The sequence below is a fragment of the Typopeltis vanoorti genome, chromosome 5, assembly GCF_054136105.1.
Source record: "Typopeltis vanoorti isolate ZY-2024b chromosome 5, IOZ_Tvanoo_1.0, whole genome shotgun sequence".
NCBI lineage: Eukaryota > Metazoa > Arthropoda > Arachnida > Uropygi > Thelyphonidae > Typopeltis > Typopeltis vanoorti.
In genome coordinates, this window is record NC_143553.1 from 97184493 (window position 1) to 97211000 (window position 26508).

Here is a 26508-nt window from a genome sequence, read left to right on the forward strand (position 1 = left end):
GGGGGTGCAATATCCAGGAAAAGGAAAGTCACTAGTGGAGTGCCTCAGGGATCTGTTTTAGGGCCATTACTATTTAACTTGTATATTAATGATATTGGCGAAGATTTGGATGGAGATATTCAGTTGTTTGCAGATGATGCAAAGTTGGGACGAACCATAAAGAGTAGTGAAGATGTTGTGGCCTTGCAAGAAGACTTGAATAAATTGAGTGATTGGGCAAGCAAATGGGGATGTGAGTTCAATGTTGCAAAATGTAAGGTTTTAAAATTTGGAAAACAAAGATGGGATGCAGAATTTATGCTTGGTGAAAATATATTGTTGGAAGTAGAGGAAATAAGAGATCTGGGAGTGATAGTGGATAAGGATCTAAAATTTAGGGGTCACATCGCCAAAATTGTGAAGACAACACAAAGACTAATGGGAATGATGAGGAGGACACTGACATGTAGAAGTAGGGAGATTCTTGTTCCATTGTATAAGGCTTTGATTAGGCCACACATGGACTATTGTGCCCAGATTTGGTCACCTGGTTTTCAGAAGGATGAAGAGATGTTGGAAAGGGTCCAAAGGCGACTGACTAAGGTAGTTTCTGACCTCTGGAATGTCGAGTATGAGGAAAGATTGAAAAGATGTAATTTGCAGAGACTAGTGGAGAGAAGGAAGAGGGGAGATATGATAGAGACCTACAAGTTGGTAAGGGGTTGCTATAGGATCAATGGTGGAGAAGTTCTACAGCGAATAGTGGGAGATCAGGGGAGAACCAGAGGTCATCCCTGGAAACTGTATAAAGAGGGTGTGAGTAGGGGAGTGAGAGGTAGGTTTTTTTCGTGCAGAGTTGTGAATGATTGGAATGCCTTGCCTGAGAGTGTGGTGTCTGCAGGGAGTTTGAATGTGTTTAAGACCCGGTATGATGAGATGTGTGTGAGATAAAAGGACCTCCTAGATGAGTCTTTGACTCCATGAGGTCTTGTTTAATAATAATAATAATATAACCTTCTGATATTCTCCCTTACATTCTGCTTATGTTCACTTAAATTATTTGTTCCCACAATCACTACTAATTCTCTTGCTCATTTCCTCCTCATGTCCAAAGCTCAGATTATCTTGCTTATTCGCCCTCCTGGATAGCAGACCTTATGGACTCTCATGAACTTATCTTCTCACAATGGTCTCCATACACTGCTATTTTTGAATTGCTCATTACCTCTTTTACTCTTTTTTTCTTTCATTCTATTCTTCTGCACAGTTTCATTAGTTTCCACTAAACATCTAATATCACTCCACGTATTCCTCATTTAATTTTTCATTTTCAATAACTGTTTCATCAAATCTTGAATTCCAACAATTTCACTCTGTCACTCTAGTTACCTCTCATTCTGCTGCACCTTACTTCTATTTTTTCATTTATACCCCCCCCCTTTCACTTCCTTATCACTAACTTTGCTTCTACATTTTTGCATTCTTTCACTCCCTCAGTTTCACCAGCTTTCGTTGTATTTCCATTTTTTTCATTTACGCCATTATTTATTTCTTTGGTCTATTTTCTCATTTGTTAACTTGTAGTCTAATAAAATACCTCCTAAAAATCCATACTTTCTTTCATCTCCTGTTCAGTCTCTCCACAAACACATCTCTCACATTTTTTATAATAAAGTTACAATAGCAGTAGATGAGGGAAAGTCATATACACCATTTTCTTGGATTTAGTGAAGGCATTTGACAGGGTGCCACATGATAAACTGATATTTAAGTTGCAGCACATGGGCTTGGATGTCAGGTTGGTCAACTGGATTCAGGATTGGATGTCCGATAGGTATCAGAGAGTTGTGTGTTGGGGCAGTTTCAAGGAGGCAGAGGGTTACAAGTGGGTTCCCACAGGGCTCGGTACTGGGACCTATATTGTTTAACCTTTATATCAATGACATTGTCAGTGGATTGCTTGGGGGGATATTCAGATGTTTGCAGATGATTTGAATGTGGTAGTCATGAGAAGATTTGAATAAGCTAGATGGGCATATGAATTGGGGTATCAGTTTAATGCAGCAAAATGTAAGGTCTTGTGGTTTGGGACACATCGAGGGGATACTGCATACTCTATTGGAGGTGTTATACTGGAGGAAGTAGGGGAGACAAGAGATCTGTGGTTGGTGATTGATAGAAACCTGAAATTCAGGGGACATATTGCAAAAGTGGTGAGATTGCCGCAATAATGAGAAGGACGCTGACCTGCAGAGATAAGAGTTATCACTCCGTTATATGAGACCCTGATTGGACAACACTTAGACTATTGTTATCAGATTTTGGTCCCCAGGATTTGAAGGGGATATATTAACTGTGGAAAGGGTACAGTGATGGATAACAAAGATGGTTTCAGGACTGTACAATGTTAATTATGAGGATTGGCTGAGGGAATGTGGACTGCAGAGTTTGGTGGACAGAAGAAGGAGAGGTGATATGATTGAGACTTTTAAACTGTTGAGAGGTGGTTACAGGGTTGACACTGGGAAGTTCTTTCGCTTGGTTGAACAGTGGGAAGAAGTGATGACAAGGGGCCATCCCTGGAAGTTAAGAAAGGAAGCTGTGAGCAAGAGGATGAGGAGTGGTTTCTTTGCATGGAGGGTGGTTGAACCGTGGAATGCATTGCCTGAGATAGAGTGGCGAAAGCAAGAACGGTCAGTGAGCTTAAGGAGTGGTATGATAGACTTTGGGTTTCCTAGAAAGGATCTCCCGCGATGAGTCTTTTGACTCCATGGAGGCCATAATAATAATAATAATAATAATTTTGTCACGCATTCATATTACTCATGACATCAAACCATTTTTGAAAAGTCTAAGTTTCAATGCCATTTGATTTTTGTTGCACTCATCTAGTCACCCGATCAATGCCTGTGTAGTTGACATCATGTGCACCACAAGTGTGTTTTGTTTAAAGAAGACACGATTCAAAATTTCAGTTAATAAATCATGCAGACAAGGGGGCCTTAACCACCTTTGCAATATATCCCCTGAATTTCAGGTTTCTATAAATAATAAACAATGTCACACTAAAATTTTATATATATATATATATATATATATATATATACCGGCCAGGTTGGCTGAGTGGTTAGCATATCCACTCTCCAGCCAAAAGGCTGTAAGTTTGAATCCCACCTTGGGCATGGATGTTTGTGATTGTCTGTGAAAATACTAGTGGTGATAGCGGTGGCATTGGTCTAGATAATGGTAGTTGTGGTTTTGTTGTAGTTGGTGGAGACAGAGATTTGTAGAGTAGGTACCCCCCCCCTCGATGAGCCTTCGGACTCCCCGGAGGTGTCACGTAATAATAAAAAATAATAAAGTAATAATATTAATATATAATAATTCTCGTAGACAGGCTTATACGTTGGTTATGCATTATTAAAACACTTAAGGAATTGAACAACGTAATTAAGAATATAAATTAAATTATACTTTAATAAATATTTCCGATATTTCGGCAACGTCACGTTGCCATCTTCTAAAGGAACTTACAAAAAAAGGCACGTGCACATAGGCACTACAACACAGTAACTGGGAATGAAGAGATGAAGCTATTGTTCTCCTAAAAGTCCTGATGGTGCCCTTTAGCAGGCTAAGTAGGTGCTTGGCCGTTGGGCTGAAGGTCTGCTGATGTAAGCCTCCCAAATTTGGGGCAGTCTCATACAACCAAATTTGTTGAGGTTTGGAGACTTTCTTAGGGCTGAGGCTGATTCCATAAATAGTCTTTCAAATTTGTATTTGCTATGGTGTATTACTGTAGCTTTCCTCCACTGTATTCTGTGGCGTGTATCCAGAGCATGGTCTGCAAGACCAGAATGGCTGTACTTGTGAAAACGGATGTAGTCCTTGTGTTCCGAAATTCTGATATTCGCTGTCCTTCCTGTTTGGCCAAAGTAAGACAGTTTACAACTGCAATGGACCTGGTAAACACCAGGTAGGTCTAGGGGAAGTGGTTGGTCTTTAGTGGAGCGGATAAGGGATGCCAATTTTCTGTAAGGTCTGTAACAGGAGGTCAGATCATGTTTTTTTAAGATTTTAGTAATCTTTTCCAAGATGCCTCAGATGTAGGGAATGGTGATGGATTTAGAGTAATCCTTGTTGTGGAAGGGGATAGGAGATCTGTGGTTTGTAGGTTCTAATATTTTTTGGATTTTTTTTTTTGGGGGGGGGGATAGCCATTGGCTGAGAAAGTGTTGAGGATGTCATTTAGTTCAGTGTTTACGGCCAAGTCGTTTGAAAAGATTAGTTTAGCCCTGTTGTATAGTGTCTCCATATTGTTGTGAGGGGGGGGGAGACTGTTTGTGAATGTATCTGCCTGTATGGGTGGGTTTTCTGTAAACTGAGAAAACCGAGGTTCCATTAGGCTGGCGGGTGACTAGTGTGTCTAGGAAAGGGAGGCTGTTGTTTTCCTCTTTTTCCAGGGTGAACTTGATTCTGGAATGTTGGTTGTTTAAGTGTGTTAAGAAGGAGAGAAGCATTTCAGACCATATGGCCAAATAGCAAACACATCATCAACGTAGCAAAGTATGGTTGGTTTTTGTGGGGCAGAGGCTAAGGCTTTTTCTTCAAACGTCTCCATAAAGAAATTGGCCAAGGGTGAGGAGAGTGGTGAACGCCATGGCGTTCACCACCACTAAGTAGAGAAATACCTCTGTAATTTTCACATTCTGTTGTATTTACCTTTTTACATAAATGGATGGAACACGTTCAAAGAATGAAATAAAAAGATTACCAAAACAAGTACAAGCCATTAGAAAAAAGAAAACCAGGATGTCCTCTTAAACAATTCAATGATGACTTCTAAGGCCGGAGCAGCCATGCTAGGCCTAAATCCTTGATATGCATGATGATGATGATGAAGATGATGATATATGAGTACTATGAGAGATCTGCTCCAATCATCCGGAATTCATTCCTCTCTCTCCAGGCCTTGTGATCTATGCAGTGCAGCCACTGTAAGACTTTTATACCTCCATACTTGATCATTTCTAGTCGAATATCTTCTACTCCTGCTGCCTTTCCAAATTTCAAGCCTTTGATGGCTTTTTCTACTTCAAGTATGGATATGTATTCCTGACTGCATGCCTGGTCAGTGTTTTTTACCACTGTGCTATCATCACTGCTTGTTTCATTTAGCAGTTTTTCAAAGTAATTACTCCATACTTCAAGGATATCTTTTTCTCCCATTTTCATATCACCTTTATCATCTCTAACTCCTTTTACAGCACTCTTTCCTCCATTCCTAAGCTTTTTCAACAACCTCCAGAATATTTTGCCACCTTCTTGATATTTATTTTCTATATTCTTGCCAAAGTCCTTCCATGACTTTTGTTTGGCTAGTTTTACACAGTGTTTAGCATTCTTGCATTTGTCTCTATATTCTCTAAGAGCACAAGCTGACTTATTTACCAGGAATTTTTGATATGCTTTCTTCTTTTCCTTCACTGTCTCTTTAACTTCCTGTGTCCACCATGGAGCTCTGATGTTTTTATCCTTGCAGACAACCTCACCGCATGCCTCTCTTGCTGAATCAATCAATGTTTTCTTCAGGGCTTGCCACTGAATCTCCAAGGTTTGGTTCCTGTTCTCAAACCCTTTCATTTTTTTCTTGAATAATGTTTGTGTATTTTAGTCTACAGTTCACATCTGAGAGCTGCTCAACTTTTATTTGCTTTAAAACTTTCTTACATGTTATTCTTTTCAATATGATATGTGTGAGGAGACGGGAGTACATTTTGTTAATGTGTGGAATGAGTTTCAGGGATGAAGTGAGCTTTATGGGAGCGATGGACTGCATTTGAGTGGTTATAGTGTGAGTCAATCAATCAATGTTTTCTTCAGGGCTTGCCACTGAATCTCTTAGGTTTGGTTCCTGTTCTCAAACCCTTTCATTTTTTTCTTGAATAATGTTTGTGTATTTTAGTCTACAGTTCACATCTGAGAGCTGCTCAACTTTTATTTGCTTTAAAACTTTCTTACATGTTATTCTTTTCAATATGAAATGTGTGAGGAGACGGGAGTACATTTTGTTAATGTGTGGAATGAGTTTCAGGGATGAAGTGAGCTTTATGGGAGCGATGGACTGCATTTGAGTGGTTATAGTGTGAGTTGCTTGGAGAGACTGCTGTTGGAAGGTAGAGAAATGAGTAGAGAGAATGAATCAGATCAAGCGGGAAGTGATGTGGAAGAGCAGGAGAGTATGACTGGAGAGATTGAAGAGGTGATTATGAATGGAGAAGTGAGTGGTATGAGTATAGAAAATGAGAGAATGGGTGTGCAAGAGGAGCAGGGAAATGATGAGGCTCAGAGTGGACAGGGGTACACAGCGTGAGAAAGATGGATGCTACAAGAGGAGGTGAAAGGAATGGGATGACCTGGAATTAGGGGGAAATGGTTGTAATTGAAGGGAGTTGTAAAATGAAGAAGCAGAAAGGGAAATAGCCCTGGTCGAGCATGGAGAGATCACATCGAGTGAGTGGTATCAGTGGAACTAGCTGTAGAGCCAGAAATGAGCTGTTGCGTTTGTATACAAATGCTAGAAGTATAAGAAATAAGGCAGATGAAATGGTTGCACTAATTGCGTTTGTTCACCCAAAGATTGTCAGAATAAGTGAGACATGGTTGGAAGATGATGACATCCTGACAGGAATAGAAATGGAAGGATATGATGTGTTTCATGAGGATAGAAGGGGTAAAAAGGGAGGGGGGGAGTGCTATTGATGATAGAGAAAGAGTTATGTCCATACAGGGTAGAGATGCAGGAAGAAAATTGTGCCAGTGATTTTGAGGCAGCATGGTGTGAGATAGAGGTGAATGGAATCGAACACTTGGTGGGATGTTGTTATAGACCAGGTAATGTGGATGGTGGTGATAATGAAATGTATAATCAAATTCCAAGCAAATAAGAAAAGAGTGATCATTATGGGTGATTTTAATTATGGCAATATAGACTGGAATGATGAGATAGCAACTGGAAGTAAAGAAAATGAGTTTCTTGAGATTTTGAGGGATAACTACCTCAGACAGTATGTAACAGAGGGCACACGAGGATTGAGGGTCTTGGATTTGGTCATCTCATCAGAGGATGTAATTATAAATAAAGTGTCAAATCATCCACCATTTGGTGAGAGTGACCATGAGGTGATTACCTGGGTGGTTGCCAGCAGTGTGAGGTTGGGTTGGGTTGACAACAATGGTATTATCTTTGAAGGACAGGCATGGATTTTCTAAAGAGAGGTCATGTTTTAGTAATCTACTTACTTATTACAATAAAGTGACTGCTTCCTTGAACAGAGGAGAAGTATACACAATGATATACTTGGATTTCGTGAAGGCTTTTGATAAAGTACCTCATGATAAGTTGACAGTGAAACTAGAGCAGGGTTGGATATTAGATTAGTGCATTAGATTGGAGACTGGCTATCTGATAGGCATCAACAAGTTGTATATGGGGGAGTGATATCCAGGAAAAGGAAAGTCACTAGTGGAGTGCCTCAGGAGTCTGTTTTAGGGCCATTACTGTTTAACTTTAATGTTAAACAGTAATGTTTAACATTAATAGTTATAATGTAATAATAACTTTATTATTTTAATTTAACTTTATTTATTAATGTAATAATAACTAAATTATAACAACAGTAATAATAATAATAATAATAATAATAATTTATTATTATTATTATTATTATTATTATTTTGACACCTCCAGGGAGTCCAAAGACTCATCGAGGGAGAGTGTGCCGACAGCATCAAACGATTGATCCCCTTCCAACTACTAACCACGCTCAAACTTACTTAACTGAGCCATTAGTAGCAGAGGCTCTACCAATCGACAAAGCTTTGCCGGCATTTGGATGAAGATATTCAGTTGTTTGCAAATGATGCAAAGTTGGGATGAACCACGAAGAGTAGTGAAGATGTTGTGGCCTTACAAGCAGACTTGAATAGATTGTGTGATTGTACACGGAAATGGGGATATGAGTTCAATGTTGCAAAATGTAAGGTTTTAAAATTTGGAAAACAAAGATGGGATGCAGAATTTATGCTTGGTGAGGATATATTGTTGGAGGTGGAGGAAATAACAGATCTGGGGGTTATAGTGGATAAGGTTGTGGCCTTACAAGCAGACTTGCATAGATTGCGTGATTGTGCACGGAAATGGGGATATGAGTTCAATGTTGCAAAATGTAAGGTTTTAAAATTTGGAAAACAAAGATGGGATGCAGAATTTATGCTTGGTGAGGATATATTGTTGGAGGTGGAGGAAATAACAGATCTGGGGGGTTATAGTGGATAAGGATCTAAAATTTAGGGGACACATGGCCATAATTGTGAAGACAACACAAAGGCTTCTGGGAATGATGCAGAGGACACTGACATGTAGAAGTAGGGAGATTCTTGTTCCTTTGTATAAGGCTTTGATTAGGCCACACATGGACTATTGTGCCCAGATTTGGTCACCTGGTTTTCAGAAGGATGAAGAGATGTTGGAAAGGGTCCAAAGGCAACTGAGTAAGGTAGTTTCTGACCTCTGGACTGTTGAGTATGAGGAAAGATTGAGAAGATGTAATATGCAGAGTCTGGAGGACAGGAGGAAGAGGGGAGATATGATAGAGACCTACAAGTTGGTAAGGGGTTGTTATAGGATCAGTGCTAGAGAAGTTCTACAGAAAATAGTGGGAAATCAGGGGAGAACCAGAAGTCATCCCTGGAAACTGTATAAAGAAGGTGTGAGTAGGGGAGTGAGAGGCTGGTTTTTTTCATGTAGAGTTGTAAATGATTGGAATGCCTTGCCTGAGAGTGTGGCATCAGGAGTTTGAGTGTGTTTAAGACACGGTATGATGAGCTCTGTGTGTGATAAAAGGACCTCCCAGATGAGTTTGTGATTCCATGAGGTCTTGTGTAGTAATAATAGTAATAATAATAATATGAAATTCAATTTTATGTTGCTCAAGACTAAATGGTGATCATTTCCAATTTCAAATCCTCTGTACACTCTGGTGTCCTGCACCAGGGAGAGAACATCACTATCAACAATAACATAGTCAATGAGACTTTTCTTATTCCTTGCTTCTTCTCTCTATGTGAATTTGTGCACATTTTTATGTTGGAGCATGGTGTTAGTAATAACCAGTCCATGTTCTGAGCAGAAATCCAACTGGTATTTGCCATTATTATTATTATTATTAGCTTTGCTCTTTTCTCCAATTTTTCCCAAAGTACTTTTGTATGTCAGACAATCATTTTCTATTCTGCTATTTGGATCCACTACGAGGATGAAGTTTTCATTTTTCATTGTATCAGTTGCCTTCTTTAAAGCCTCAAAAAATTCCTCTACTTCTATCTTAGTAGAACTTTCTGTGCGACCATAGGCACAATTAAGTCTAATTGTCCAGTTCCCCATTCTGATATTTAACCACATCATATCACTCTACTTGAGACTCCCTGCCATTCAAAGAGATTAGCCTCATATTTAATGTTGAATACTGTGGTTACTCCTTCTTTTCCTTGATTGTCATTGCCTGAATATAGGATTTTATATTTATTGCTCAGAAAGATCTCACCAGTTTTTGTCTTTTTTGTTTCAGTCACCCCTATTATGTTGATCTGGTACTTATCGAATTCCTCAGCTAGTTCCATTTCTTTGCCATTCAGGCTTCTTATGTTGATGGTACCAATCTTGAAATCTGGTGATATTGAGTTGGGGTGTGTTTTAGGATTTTCCAGTAGCTGACTTTTCGTCGTTTGCCCTGGTTTCCTGGCAAAAACAACGGGGGGCCCTTCGTTAACCAGGCTATGTCCCAGCTGGCATGAAATTTTGTCAGGTTGTACCATCATTTTATATTTTGGTTTAAGCCAATAAGAATGCAATTTGTTTGGCTAAATCCCAAATTGCCAGCCCATCCTCATTCGTTCAGTATCCAGGTAGATACCTAAGGGTGCTCCACGAGAAGGTAAGGATTGGACATTAGGTCAGAGGCCCTGGTGACAGGAATGATATACAAATCAATGATTATAAATGATATGTTAGTGGAAATGTATGAATAGAAACAAGTGCAGTTGGTAAATGTGTGGAATGAGTTTTGACAAACTGAATTGCATAAGAGTAAAGATTTGCATTTGAATAGTTTTGGTATGAGTCATTTGTTGAGACTGCTGCTGAAAGGGAGAGTAATGAGTGCAGAGAATGAACCTGTGCAAGTAAGAAGTGATGTTAAAGAACAGGAGAATAAGCTAGGAAGGATCAAAGTGGTGCTTATGAATGAAGAAGTGGGGTAGCATGAGTATCGCGAATGAGAGAAGAAATTGCAAACAGGGAGATTCAAGGTGGACAGGGGAACACAACGTGAGAAAAGTCAGTGGTCAAAGATTATTATTATTATTCAGGCCTCCATGGAGTCAAAAGACTCATCGTAGGAGGTCCTTCCTAAGAAACATAAAGTCTATCAAGACTCATCGAGGGGAGGTCCCCTCCTTAGAAACGCAAAGTCTATCATACCACTCCTTGAACTCGTTGACTGTTCTCACTCTCACCACTCCATCAGGCAATGCATTCCATGGTTCAACCACCCTCCATGCAAAGAAACCACTCCTCACCCTCTTGCTCACAGTTTCCTTTCGTAACTTCCAGGGATGACCGCTTGTCATCACTCCTTCCTGCTGTTCAACCAAGCAAAAGAACTCCCCAGTGTCAACCCTGTAACCACCTCTCAACAGTTTAAAAGTCTCAATCATATTATCATATTGCAATAATTAAGTTTGCTTAATTCTCCATATACATCTTCCTCACTCAGAGTCAGTTTCTCCTCATCCACTACTCTCTCAAACACTTCATGATATCACATTCACAAGGATGAAAGATCTTTATGAACTGCTCATTAAATATCTCAACTATATCCTCCACAGCAGTTGTTCTTATAATATTTTGTCCAATCAATGCCACCCTACCATAATTATTCCTATTTTTTCTGGCTACATATCAAAAGAACCCCTGGGACTTTTTTTTTTTAGCTTCATTAGCTAACTGCTGCTTATACTGAACTTTTGTTACTCTTACCAACCAAATCATCCTCCTTGCCTTTACTTTGTATTCCTCATGGAATTGATTATTACCACTCCTCTTATGTTGTCTCCATAATGTCTTCTTTCTCTGCATTATGTGCTTAATCTCTTCATTCATCCATTTCACTTCTATCTTATTTAATCTTCTGACCATTAGAATATATTTAGACATTACTTTTACTAGGTAATGATAATTCTTAAATATCACCCAAGCAGCACTGATCTCCTTTCCATTCAACTCCTCATTCCATGTTACAGCCTCAAGCTGTCTCCTGAGTGTCTCATAATCACTAGGCTTATAGTTTGACATATGCCCTTTCCTCACAGAAGTCTCCACATGGCTGGCAACCATAGAGGTAAACATTATAGCAATATAGATAAAGTGAATGTGTCTGTAAAGAAGAAAGTAAGTGGTATCAATGAAATATGTTATCGATCAAGGAATGAGCTGTTATGTTTGTATACAAATGCTATCAGAAACAAGATAAATGAAATGGTTGTATTGATTTAGTTAATTCACCCAAAAATTGTTTGGAAAAAGGGAGACATTGTCAGATGAGGATGACATCCTGTCAGGAATATACATGGAAGGGTACGATGTATTTCATGAAGATAGAGTAGAAAGAAGGTGGAGTGCTTTTAATGATAAAGAGTTGTGTCCATATAAGATAGAGATGTAAGAATGGAATATTGGCAGTATGGTGTTGAGACAGAGGTGAATAGAATAAAATAATTAGTCAGATGATGTTATAGACCTGATTATGTAGAGGCTAGTGACTAGGAAACATATAAGCATATTAGCCAAACAAATAGGAAAAGAATGATCATTATGGGTGATTTTAATTAGCAATATAGATTGGGATGAGAAGATATCAACCAGAAGGAAAGAAAATGAGTTTCTCGTGTTTTTTGAGGGACAACTACCTCAGGCAGTATGTAACAGAGGGCTTGTGAGGATTAAGATTCTTGGATTTGATCATCTCAACAGAGGATGTCATTATAAATGAGGTGTCAAATCTCCCGCTAGTTGGTGGGAGTGACCATGAAATGTTTACCTGAATGGTTGTCAGCCATGTGGAGACTTCTGTGAGGAAAGGGCATATGTCAAACTATAAGCCTAGTGATTATGAGACACTCAAGAGACAGCTTGAGGCTGTAACATGGAATGAGGAGTTGAATGGAAAGGAGATCAGTGCTGCTTTGGTGATATTTAGCACTGGCCAACAAAAAAAAAAATTTTTTCTGCAGATTATGATCTGACACTTGTTTTTTACTAATTTCGGCATTCTGATTTCAAATATCAAACCCATTTTTCTCTATCACATCAGGTTTTTCCTCTATGGCATTTTCTTTTTTCTAACTTGTAAGTTTTTGATAGTTTTAAGGAGGTAGTACTATTTAGAGGATCAAAAAAATCGATTTTTTAATATTATTTTCTGAAAGTATGTACTTTTAAAAATCTGTTCCTAACTTTTTATCAAGAAATTCGAAAAATTCCCAAAGTTATAGCCTATTATTCAAAGTGGTGCGCAGATCAGGATCGGAGCGCTCACCGTTCTCGCTTGTTAGTAAACGAATAAACATGTAAGCACCAGTACGTGCCATTGCAGGTTCTTACACGTTTATTCGTTTACTAACAAGCGAGAGCGGTGAGCGCTCCGATCCTGATCTGCGCACCACTTTGAATAATAGGCTATAACTTTGGGAATTTATTTATTTATTAGGAATCTAAAACAAATGAATGCATATAGCATTCATTTGTTTTAGACAACTGCCTAAAACAAATGAATGCTATATGCATCATAGCGGACAAAGAACGATCGAAATCAGTCAATCGTTAATCGATCGTGAAAGTATGATGAGCGCTTATAACGTTTCAATAAAGTTTCAGTTTTTTTTGTCTTGTTAATTGCATGTTAATCGGCAGTGAAGAAAATATATCATGTCTACTACTCGAAATTGTGTCCATAGTGTAGATTCCTTCTGCTACATTTGTGGCAGCTTTACTGTTCCCAGTCAAAGGACAAATATCACTGATTTCGTTAAGAAAGTGTACTTTGCATACTTTGACGTAAAAATTGCAGATCAGGACAAGTCATGATCCAAATAAAGTGTGTAAGTTATGTGTAGAAAATTTACGACAGTGGAGCAAGAGAAAATGCCAAAAATTAGCTTTTGGCAGTCCAATGATTTGGTGTGAACCGAAACATCATGTAGATGATTGCTATTTTTGTTTAGTTCAGACTTCTGGTTATAATAAGAAGAATAAGGAAAAAATTGTGTATCAAAATCTCGACTCAGCAATTTGGCCAGTTGCTCATTCCAATGAAATAGCCGTGCCAATTTATAAACGACTTCCTTTACTTGAGAACGAGCATGATCGGGATATGCCAGATGTTCTTGAAGAGCAAGACCCGGATGTTGATTTAGACAATGAAAATTTAATTTCTAGTTCTGGACCGCAACGTTTTACTCAAGCGGAATTGAATGACTTAGTAAGAGATTTGGGTCTATCAAAGGAATCATTGGAATTGTTAGCTTCAAGATTAAATGAAAAAAACTTACTGGAGCAAGATATGAAGATAACTTTTTATTGTAGCAGGGAAAGTAATCTTGTACAATATTTTAAACATGAGTGTGGGTTTGTTTACTGTAACAATGTGTCAGGTTTACTAACTGAAATGAATGTTGTACAATATCATCCAAATGAGTGGTGTTTATTTATCGACAGTTCAAGCAGAAGTCTCAAGTGTGTCTTACTACACAAAGGGAATGTATATGGCTCAATTCTTATTGGCTATTCAGTCCACTTAAAGGAAACATATGAGGACATTAAAAAGGTTCTGAAGTTATTAAAATATACAGACCATAACTGGTTCATCTGTGTGGATCTTAAAATGGTGAACTTTTTACTTGGCTTTCAAAGAGGATATACAAAGTTTCCGTGTTTTCTATGCTTCTGGGATAGTCGAGCTAGAAACCAACACTGGAGTCAGAAACATTGGCCTCTTAGAATATCCTTAAATGTTGGAGAACAGAATGTTATAAATCAACCTTTAATTGACAGAGAAAAAATCATTTTTCCACCTCTACACATCAAACTAGGTCTTATGAAGCAGTATGTTAAAGCTTTAGATTTACAAGGTGACTGTTTCCAATACATATGTGAAAAATTTCCACGACTTAGTTATGAAAAAATTAAAGCCGGTGTATTTGATGGACCGCAAATTAGAACTTTAATGAGAGACCCAAATTTCATCAACTCTATGAACGAAATCGAGAAAGAGGCCTGGACTTCATTTACGATGGTTGCGAATAATTTTCTTGGAAACAAAAAAGCATGCAATTACAAAGATGTAGTGGAAACAATGCTTGAAAATTTCCAGCGCCTAGGTTGCAACATGAGCATAAAGCTTCATTTCCTATACAGTCATCTTGATAGATTTCCCTAGAATTTAGTTGCTGTAAGCGATGAACAAGGCGAAAGATTTCATTAAGACTTAAAAACTATGGAAGATCGTTACCAAGGAAGATGGGATTCTCACATGATGGCCGACTACTGTTGTAGTATTCAATGGGATTGCCAAAACAGAACACACAGCAGAAATTGCTACAAACAAAAATTTATTCCATGAAACTCATGTGTAAGTAAAATTGTTATTTTTTTATAAATATTCTTGTAATTTTTAATGAATATTGTTAAGTAGTTATGTATCTAATTATCGGCCTCTCTCTCGCATTCAAAGTGCCAGTACGTGCCGTTGCAGGTTCTTACGCATTTATTCGTTTACTAACAAGCGAGAGCGGTGAGCGCTCCGATTCTGATCTGTGCACCGCTTTGAATAATAGACTATATCTTCGGGAATTTTTCGAATTTCTTAATAAAAAGTTAGGAACAGATTTTTAAAAGTGCATACTTTTATAAAATAATATTAAAAAATCAATTTTTTTGATCCTCTAAATATGACCACCTCCTTAAAATATTAAAAACTTACAAATTAGCAAAAAGAAAATGCCATTGAGGAAAAACCTGACGTGATAGAGAAAAATGGGTTTGATATTTAAAATCAGCACACCCAAATTAGTAAAAAACAAGTCTCATATAAAAGTCAGCAAAAATTGGGTTGGACAGTGTTATCATTACCTAGTAAAAGTAATGTCTAAATATAATCTGATGGTCAGATGATTAAATAAGATAGGAGTGAAATGGATGAATGAAGAGATTAAGTACATAATGCAGAGAAAGAAGACATTATGGAGACAACATAAGAGGAGTGGTAATAATCAATTCCATGAGTAATACAAAGTAAAGGCAAGGAGGGAGGGTGACTTGGTTGGTAAGAGTAACAAAAGTTCAGTATGAGCAGCAGTTAGCTAATGAAGCTAAAAAAAAAAAAGTTCCAGGGGTTCTTTTGATAAGTAGCCAGAAAAAATAGGAATAATTATGGTAGGGTGGCATTGAATGGACAAAATATTATAAGGACACTGCTGTGGAGGATATAGTTGAGATATTTAATGAGCAGTTCATAAAGATCTTTCATCCTTGTGAATGTAATATCATGGAGTGTTTGAGAGAGTAGTGGATGAGGAGAAACTGACTCTGAGTGAGGAAGATGTATATGGAGAATTAAGCAAACTTAATTAGGCTGTGGGGACTTCATAATATATCACTGTGTATTTTAAAGGAATGTGCCAGGGAGTTGACATCTGCCTTGTCATATTTGTTTAATATGAGTCCTACATCAGGTCAAGTTCCAAAGGAGCAGAAGGAAGTCAAGATTGTACTGCATGATAAGGAAGGTGACAGAATTCAAGCATCAAATTATAGGCCGATCTGTGTATGTATCAGGTATTGTGGTTAAAGTGTTGGAAAGACCGGTGAGAATCAAGATCCAGAATTAGACAGGCAACAATGGTATTATCTCTGATGGACAGCACAGATTTGCTAAAGGGAGGTAGCATTTTAGAAAGCTGCTTACTTATTACAATAAGGTGGCAGCAGCATTAGATGTGGGAGATGAATACACAGTAGTATACTTAGATTTTGTAACGGCTTTTGACAGATTACTGCATGATAAGTTGATAGTTGAACTAGAGCAGATCAGATGGGGTTAGATATTAGATAAGTGCATTGTATTGGAGATTGGCTTTCTGATAGGTATCAACAAGTTGTGTATGGTGGAGCAATATCCTAGAAGAGGAAAGTCACTAGTAGTGTGCCTCATGGGTCTATTTTAGGGCCATTGCTATTTAACCTGCATGTTAATAATATTGTGGAATATTTGAATGGAGATATTCAGTTGTTTGCAGATGATGCAAAGTGTCGAAGAACTGTGAGGAGTAGAGCAGATGTTGTGGCCTTACAAGAAGACTTGAATGGACTGAGTGAGTGGGCACATGAGTGGAGAAAACAGTTCAGTGTTTGTGAAATATAAGGTTTCAAAATTTGGAAAATAAAAATGGGATGTATTGTTGGAGGTGAAGGAAATAAGAGATCTTGGGGTGATGGGGAAGAAGGATCTAAAATTTAGGGTACACTTTACCAAACTTCTGAGGACAATACAGCGAGTTCTGGCAGTGATGTGGATGATGTAACCTGAATCTAAAGGAGATTCTGGTTCCATTATATAACATCTTGATTAGGCCACATGTGGTTTACTGTTCAGTATTGGTCACCTTGTTTTTAAAAGGTTGAAAGTGTTGGAAAAATTTCAAAGGTGATTGACTAAAGTAGTTTCTGATCTCTGGAATGTTAAGTGTGAAAAAAGGTTGAGAAGATGCAATTTATAGAGTCTAGCAGATAGGAGGAAGAAGGATGTATGATAGACATACAAGTTGGTAAGAGGTTGTTATAGAATTAACATTGAAGAGGTTTATCATAAAATGGCAGCAGAACAAGAGATCCTCCCCGGATACTGTATAAGGAGTGTATCAGCAAGAGAGTGTGAAGCAAGTTTTTGTTTTTTGCATGGAGCGTTGTGAATGATTGAAATGCATTGTGTGAGAGCATGGAGACTGCAGAGAATTGAATGTATTTAAGGCACTGTATGAAGAGCTGTGTGTGTGTGTGTGTGTGTGTGTGTGTGTGTGTGACAAAGGGACCTTCAAGATTAGTCTTCACTCTGTGGAGTCTTGGGATAAATAATGCAATGTACACTTTCATTTAAAAGGAGTAATGCCATGCATTATAGCAAGTCACTTCTGAGACCTGTATCTATCAAATGGTTTATCTTTAAGAAACCTCAGAAGAGAGGTGACATGATGGCGACATTTATGTTAGTGAAGAAGTTTTACAGGATTATAAAGAAAGAGTTATACATAGGGTGGGGGAGAATGGGAGGCTGTCTAATGATGATGGCTACCATGATTTGGAAGATCTGATTTGTTCTATTTCTTGGAGGAAAGGTAGGTTTGGTGTTCAGAAAAGCATATAGAAACAGATTGGCCTGTTTGTCCAAAGTGGAATAACTTTCAGTTCCATAGGACTAAATAGACTCCAGGTAGCAGAGATAGTATAAGAGCTAATTAAATTTATATGCTTAAAAGTTATGGAAATAAAAGTTTTAGAAATGCATTCTGAAATGCATTTAATGTAGGGATGGTAATTCAATGCAAGTCTTCTCATCTAATAGAGGGTGGAGAAAAATGATTGATAATCTTCTCTTCTGTTTTGCGGTTGTAACAATTGAGAATGTCAATTTCTTTAATTGTAGAAATTTCTTTCTGAAATAGATTAGATGAAGACCAGATATGAGCTATATGAGCTCTGGAAAGAAAGCATTTAATAGTTCCATATGTTTTGTGAGGGATGGTGAGCTGAAGTCTGATGGATATATTGACCCTAAAAAATATGTTGATAAGGAGAATTCTCTTTTTGAGAACATCAAGGAAATATATATACAAGGGGAAAGTCTGGAATGTTCTGATAAACACCTAGAACAAAAATGAATTAATTTTATTTCTTCTTATATATCCTAAAAGAGAGAGAGCAAATTATTATGACTTGATGAAACATGGGGGTTATTAAAAGAGAATGACTCACTTTGGGAATAAATTTTATGTGCTCTTGAGACTTTAAAGTTTCTTTAATCCTGGCAAAAATGGCAGCTTACTTATTATAATCTTATTATTTATTATTAAAGCTTATTATTATAAACTGCTTACTTATTATAACAAGTTGACGAATACATTGGACAAGGAGGATGCATATTCAGTAGTATATTTTTTTACTTTGGTCCCCAGAATTTGAAGGGTATAAATTAACTGTGGAGAGGGTACAGAGGCAGATAACAAAGATGGTTTCAGCACTGTACAATGTTAGTTATGAGGATTGGCTGAGGGAATGTAGACTGAAGAGTTTGGTAGATAGGAGAGATGATATGATTGAGACTTTTAAACTGTTGAGATGTAGTTACAGAGTTGACACTGAGGAGTTCTTTTGCTTAATGGAACAATGGGAAGGAGCAATGACAAGGGACCATCCCTGGAAGTTACGAAAGGAAGCTGTGAGCAAGAGGATGAGAAGTGGTTTCTTTGGATGGAGAGTGGTTGAACCATGGAATGCATTGCCTGATAGAGTGGTGAGAGCAAGAACAGTCGGTGAGTTCAAGGAGTGGTATGATAGGCTTTGTGTTTCCTACGAACGACCTCCCATGATGAATATTTTGACTCCATGGATGCCTGAATAATAATAATAATTTAAATTTTTGCCAATGCTTTTGATAGATTGCCGCTTCACAAACTAGTAGTTAAATTGGAACTTATTGCGGAGTTCAATAGTAGGTTAGTGCATCAGATTGGCTGTCTGATAGGTATCAGCAGTTTGTATATTGGGGAGTAATATCCCAGAAGAAGAAAGTCACTAGTGTAAATGACATTGGAAAGGGCTTAAATGGTGATATACTGTTGTTTGCAGATGATACAAAATTGGGGAGAGTTATGAGAAGTAGAGCAGATGTAGCTTTGCAACAGTTCCTAAATGGACTGCCTGAATGGGTGAGTGTGTGGGAATGCCAGTTTAATGTAGCAAAGTTTAAGATTTTAAAATTTGGGAAAGATAGAATGCAGAATATAGGATTGTTGGGGATATTTTAGAGGAGATGAAAGATTGGAGGTGATGGTGGATATGGATCAATGTGCATAGATTTGGTTGCCTGGTTTTGAAAAGGATGATGAGATGTTGGAGAGGGTTTAGAGACGATTGGCTAAGTTGGTCTCCGGAATGTGGAAATTGAGAATAGATTCAAAGAATGCAAATTACAGAGCCTAGTGTATAGGCTCGATAAAGGAAGAGGGGAGACACGATCGAGACATAACTTGGTAAGGATAATTACCAGATTAACATAGAAGAGAATTTTTAATAGAATATCTATGAAACTGTTTAAGGTTGGTGTGAGCAAGAAGGGGGTGAGGAGTAGATTTTTTACATGAAGAGTGGCAGGTGATTAGAAACAATTGCCTGAGAGTGTGGCGAGTGCAGGGACAGTGAATGCATTTAGATCAAGGTATCATGAGCTGTGCATGTGAGAGTGGGACTTCCTGCTATGAGTCTCTTGATCCAATGGAGGTCTGTTGATAATGATAAAAATTAATTCATTTTAATTAAATATTTTGAACTGTGTCTACATGTTACTTATTCAGAATAAATAACCCAGTAGGTAGCATATGCTACTGAATAAGGGATGTTCATTTCTAGTGTGTTAAAGTGTGACCTTGAACTGGATTGTGTTTTCACCTCATAATTTCCATTAAAATTATTGCCAAGCATAATGTCACTACTTGTAGGAAAAGTAATTTAAAATTTTTCTGTTAAAAATTAGGTTAACTTTGTGTCTAATTTGAGGAATATCCCTTGCACTCTTCAAGATAAATGATAAAGTGACCAATCTGTGCTTGCTTGTTTGGTTGCTAATGATCTGGATCCAATTTACAAGAGCATGGTACTTTGCTTTCAGATTTATCAATAGAATGTCTTCCTGCATGGTATCAAGTGCTTTACGAACAGGCAGTAGACTCTTGTTAAGTATACTAATGTCAATTGGCTAATGACAGTTTATTTTATTATTAACATCTGAGCTCCATAGAGTCAAAGGACTCATCGCAGAAGGTCTATACGCTCTCATGCAAAAAAAAGTTCTTCAAACAATGCCTTAAACCCATTCATAGTTTCTGCACTTGCCACATTTTCAAGCAATGCATTCCACTCACCAGTCACTTTCCATGCAAAGAATCTGCTTCTCATTATCCTGTTCACATCCTCCTTATACAGCTTCCAGAGATGGCTTCTAGTTCTACCCTTGTCTTCCTCTATTCTATAAAAAAAAATCTCCTCCACATTATCTGTCCTCTTATCAGGACATTCCATAGACCTGACACTGGACTACTGTACAGATTTGGTCACCTGGATTTCAGGGGAGGGGGATGAGGATATATGGGAGAGGATATACTCTCACCCCTTCCCCTGAAATCCAGGTGACCAAATCTATACACAGTAGTCCATATGTGGCCTGATCAAAGCCACTGCAATCACAGATGATGATGATCAAAATCACACAGCCCTCTGTACAACAGCAAGTGAGTAAGTACAAAAAAATGCACTTCACAAAGTCATTTTAAACACACGACACTTTCTTCTTACCAGTGTCTTACCATATCATGTAACACATACAGCTGTCACTGTGTAATTAGGTCGATTTGATCATATGATGTGATTGTATTATCATGAAGAGTGAAAGCAGGCAGATGGACAGCCACCACTCTAAGCACATGTTTGGATTTTGCACTCACATGAGTAAGCACACTCACATAAGTGCAGAATCCAAACATGTGCTTAGAGTCCATCTGCCTGCGTTCACTCTTCATGATAATACAATCACATCATATGATCAAATCAACCTAATTACACAGTGATGCTGTGTATCATATCATGTAACACTGTATGTGTTACATGATATGATAATGTAATCCTTGCATGCCTTTCACTGTCAAGTACATGAAAGGACATGCCTTTCATGTCCTTGACAGTGTCTACCTTAACTGACTCAATATATGTAATGCAACATTGTTGACTTTCATTAAACAAAAGACAAAACGTCTTTTGTTTGGCAAGCTTAATCAAACTGGTTGATGGAACAATATAGATGTCATTTTTGTATTCAGTGCATACAGTTATGTTACAATCATATACTTTTGCCTAAGGATAATCTCAGTAATATATGCATGTTTTCTTTCCTAATTTTGCGTTTGTTTTTGGTATAGGCTCAGTGATCTCCATGTCATTTTCATCATTATTGGAGCCATCATGGGACTTCTTAGTATTATCCTTTTGTTTGTTGGGTTTTTAGCTACTGGTTCCACTAGAGAAAAGGTTTACAGAGGTTGGAAAGCTCGTTTAGGTGGCAGAATATCATGTGCTGTAGTAAGTTTAAATGAAATCTTTCATTTTTGTAATTTATTTTTATTTGTATGTCCATCTGAGACATTATCATGTAAATTATTATACTTTTTTTATTATCATAATGAATGCAACATTAGTAAAGATAAATTTTTCCATTCAAATACCATCTGTTAACATTTCGTGCAGGATACATTAACTGATGTGGGTAAATTGCCTGTTGATTTAATGATTGAATAAGTCAGCTGGTTACTGATTCACAGTATAGTAAACTTGTAAAGACAAAAGGTATAATTTATGGTAAGAAAGTTTTTGATATAGTGAATTTTCTTTAAAATAGTGTTGATGTATGGGAAGGGATAGGATAAGTTATGGAATAGATTATGGTAAGTTAGTTTGCTATGATGGCTATAGCATGTTTTCTGTGTTGAGTGTAAACTGTAAATATGTTCATCCTGTAATTGTAGACTTTGATCTTATAAAAATTAGCTCAAAAATCGTGAAATATTTTCTTGGATACAGAATATATTGCATACAGTCAATATATTCTGTTATTTATATGTCACTTTAAAGACTAACACATAGGTAGCTAGCCAGAATTCTATATATCTTATAGAATTATAGAATTCTATAATTCTATAAGATATATTTTTATATATCTTCTTCAGAAGATATATTTGTTTGTTTTTCATAACAGGTATTTTTATGGAACAGAAAACAACATGTTATGAAAAAACTTAGTATGAAATGAGTCCACACACTTCCATAGTATGAAATGAGTCCACACATTTTTTTGATATCATTCCTACTTTTATTTTTTTAAATAATGACTCCCATTGCTTAGTTGTTTATATGTATTACTTGAGTAAAAAGTGGAAATGTTAAAATATGGATGAAAACTAGAATATAATATCTATCGAATCCCACCATGGGCATGGATATCTTTACGTTTGAGATGAATTTCACTGCCCCAGTATGAGACTACTTCCCCCACTTGTTGAAAGTGGCTTGAAAAAAGTTCCATGTTTGGTCTCTAGATTGAGGTTTCCAGACTATGTAAAAAATAAATAAAAAATACCAAAAAATAGAAAAAAAAACAATATACTTAGTGACTCACTATACAAATGTGCTATAGGTTTACAAAACGCTTCATGTGGCAGAGGCCGTATAATAAAAAAAAAGTATGGCTAGGTAGCAGTGTGATTTATAATTTAAATAATGAAAATAAGAACATTTATTAAGACTGTTCAGAACAATAAGTTTATTGTTCTGTTGTATCATTCTTATTCTAACTGATGAAGCAGACCATTTTGTTCATGTGTGTGTGAAATGTATTCATTACAAAAGGTGAAAGATTTTATTAATGTTATCTTCTTGACTTTCATAGAGTCACAAGACTCATTGTGGGAGGCCGGTACAAAGTCTATTGTACTACTCCTTAAACTCATCCACCATTTTCACTTTCACCACCCTCTCAGGCAATGCATTCCATGCTCTTATCACTTTCCATGCAAAAACTTACTTCTTACCCTTTTACTCACTACTTCCCTTTGTGACTTCCATGGATGGGCCTCTTGTTCCTTGTTCCTTTTCCTCATTCTACCATATGAAAAATCTCCTCAGTGTTAATACAATAATAACCTTTCAACAGCTTAAGTGTCTTGATCATATCCCCCCCCCTCCCATTTGCCTTCTAATCCACCAAACTCTGCAGTCAGCATTCCCTCAGTCTGTCCTCGTAATCAATGTTGTACAGTGCTGACATAATTTTTTTTATCTGTTTTTGCACCCTCTCCAAGGTTACTTCATCCAGTTCAAATTCCAGTGACCACATCTGAGCACAGAAATCCAGATATGGTCTGATCAAAGCTTTATATAATGGGATGCACACTTTTATCTTTCATGGTCAATATTCTCCTCAATATTGCTGCAGTTCTCTGAGATATCTTCACAACCTTTACAATATCTCCCCCAGAACTTTAAATATCTATCCACAATCACCCCAAGATTCTTTGCTTCCTCCACTTCTTCCAGTATTACTCCACCAAGTGAGTATGAAGCATCCCTTCTGTGGATCCCAAATTTTAAAACCTTATATTTAGTTGCATTAAACTGAGCGCCCCCATGCCTTTGGCCACCCTTCCAGGTTATTCAAATCCTCTTGAAGAGCCAAAACATCAGCAGTATTACTAATAACCCTCCCAAGCTTCACGTCATCTACAAACAACTGAATATCTTCCTGAAATTTGACAATGTCATTGACATAAATATTGAACAGTAATTGTCTCAGTAACTCCACTTGTAGCTTTCCTACTTTCTGATACTGCTTCCTCATATACACCTCTCTGATATCAAAAAGCCAGTTACCAATCCATCCACTAACCTGATATCCAAACCCATATGTTGCAAATTAAAAACTAACAACTTGTCATGTGGCACCCTGTTAAATTCCTTTTGAAAAATCCAAAAAAATAAATAAATAAAATAAATAATAATAATAATAATAATAATAAATAACAGTGCATGCCTTACCTTCATCCGTTGATTTTGCTACTCTATTGTAAAAAATACCAGATTACTAAAAGAAGGCACCCTTTAACACATCCATGATGACCTGCATAAATAATATTACCTGTTCTCCATAAAATCTTAACAACCACAGAAGAAATACAAACAGACCTATAGTTTGATTCCTCTGTTCTACCACCACCTTAATGCAATGGCCCACTATCTTACTCTCCTTCCACTCTCCAGAAACCTATCCCATTGCAAGACTTTGATTAAATAGACAAGTCCATGGCATAGTCAGTTCTACAGCATGTTACCTTAAAACACATGGTGAAATTCCATTTGGTTCTCCTGCCTTCTTGATGTTTAGCATATTCAGTATTTGGAATACATCCTCTTTTCACTTCTAATGTTTCACCACTAGCATCATCCTTAATAGCAGCTGCCATACACATGTTGCTCAGATAAGTCATTATTTTTTAGTAGATATTAGCGATATTGCTATATATAATTGGTGGTACTTTGTTTATTTTTGACTGTTATATTTTTGCAATATTCTTTCAAAAACTTTCTTTGTTATGGCACAAATGCATGTGAGAAAGTAGTGATCAAGACATCTTGACTAATATCAACGTGTGGGATTTGTGTGATGTAGCATGTGTTTAATGTATTCATTTCTGAAAGTGAATGGTTTGTGGTATGAGAGCGAGAATGGAGAGAATATTTGATACAACTATATCATAAACAAGTATAAGAAATGTATACTTGTATAAGAGTATAGTATGCCCACAGATTCGAGACCCTTCGACACTTCTGTGCATGTCAACAGAAGGAGAATCCATTCTGATAATAGGGTAATCAATCCGCATTGTGGGAGGAGTCGTTTATTATTACACATCAGAAAATTAACTTCTCTTTTATGATCATTGTAGTTAACTATGTTGCTTGTATAACAGTTGGAAAATTTTACCTATAAAGCACGTGATTTTGCGTGTTGGCGACCAATTCGTACGTCCTTCATTTCTTTCTCCCCTTTAGCATGAATCAACTATTCTTGGCAAGTCTTCTAGCGAAGATCTCTAAAGTGTGGGCATACCCTATACTCCAAACATGAAGTGAAAGAATGAAGTGACTGATATTATGGATATAAGGCAGGATTGTCAAAATGTTGTGGAGAATGTAGCAAAAGCAGTGAATGATGGTGCATGAAATACGAATGAGAGTTTGAAGGAAGTGATTGAAAGTAATAATGTTGGATGATGAAATGTCACCATGGAAGGAAACTGTGCGTTTATGCGGACTTCTTCATACAATAAAACGTGACCTTGAACGACTGGAGAAATTATTGTCATGTAGTACAGAAGGAAGGAGAATGAAAAAAATAGTGAATGGGAAAAGCTTAAAAATGAAAGAAACTGGGAGAAAAGAGATATACTTAATGAGAAAGTGACAAAAGCATGTTTTTCAGGTGCGAAGATAATGATGTTAGTAAAGCTGTACGTTTGCAGAAGAAAGAAGCAAATGAGTTAATTGTTTTAGTAGGCACAAGTAATTTGAAAGGTGAGAAATATGCAATGAGAGAAGATAGGAAAAAGTTGTTAGAAGAAAAACAAAAATGAAAGGTAAGAAAGTAAAGATTGTGAGTCTGCTGCCTCAGTATGATAAGACAGAATTGAGAAGTGCCATGATTGCTAATGAGTCAGTGAGAAGATTGTGCAGGAGGAATGGATGTACGGTTTATAGATGTGTGAAAGGAATTTGATGGATGAAAGGACCTGTATATTAGAGGGTGTGAGTAGGGGAGTGAGAAGCAGGTTTTTTTCATGCAGAGTTGTGAATGATTGGAATGCCTTGCCTGAGAGTGTGGTGTCTGCAGAGAAATTGAGTGTGTTTCAAGCACAGTATGATAAGCTGTGTGTATGATAAAAGGACCTCCTAGATGAGTCTTTGACTCTATTGGGTCTGGGGTAATAATAATATGCCTGATGAACTGTACTTAAATGGTTTTAGAGTTAGGTACTTGGAGAAAGTATTGTTCAGTGAGAAGTTGGAAGTGCAAACCAGGGAAACTAGAAATATTAGGTGGGAAGCAATCAAGTATGTGTGTAGCCATCCTTAAGACAAATGAATGTGATTGCAGGAATGCCTGTGTAGAAATAGCTACCCCCTCCCCCTGGGATAAATAAGTATGAGTGCAGGAATGACTGTGAAGAGCTGGGTGCAATTTCCCAGGTTTCAAATCTGAATGGGAAGGTAATGACATTATGTAAGGATAACTGTGGGCCCAATGAGATGTTGAAATACATATATTATATGCGAATGCCTGAAGTATCAGAAATAAAAGAGGAGTTGTAGACATTGGTCAGCTCAACTTGTCCAAAAATTATTGACATCAACGAGACCTGATTGTCAGAGAACGATGTAGTTACATGGATAGAATGTAATGGATATTGTATTTTCAGAGAAGATAGAAGAAATGTGGAGGAAGAGGGATATTTTTAATGATAGTTGAAGAACTTCAGTCA

General features: G+C 37.2%; 1 protein-coding gene across 2 annotated transcripts in view; it reads left to right on the forward strand.

Moving 5' to 3' along the window:
• LOC150106677 (neuronal membrane glycoprotein M6-b-like) overlaps positions 1–26508 on the forward strand; it is a 170942-nt gene that overhangs the window by 51254 nt on the left and 93180 nt on the right. For both annotated transcript variants that reach the window (XM_090393276.1, XM_090393275.1), the window contains exon 3: positions 21340–21499. In XM_090393276.1, the coding sequence (XP_090249402.1) occupies positions 21340–21499 (160 nt within the window). The remainder of the gene's footprint in view (positions 1–21339; positions 21500–26508) is intronic.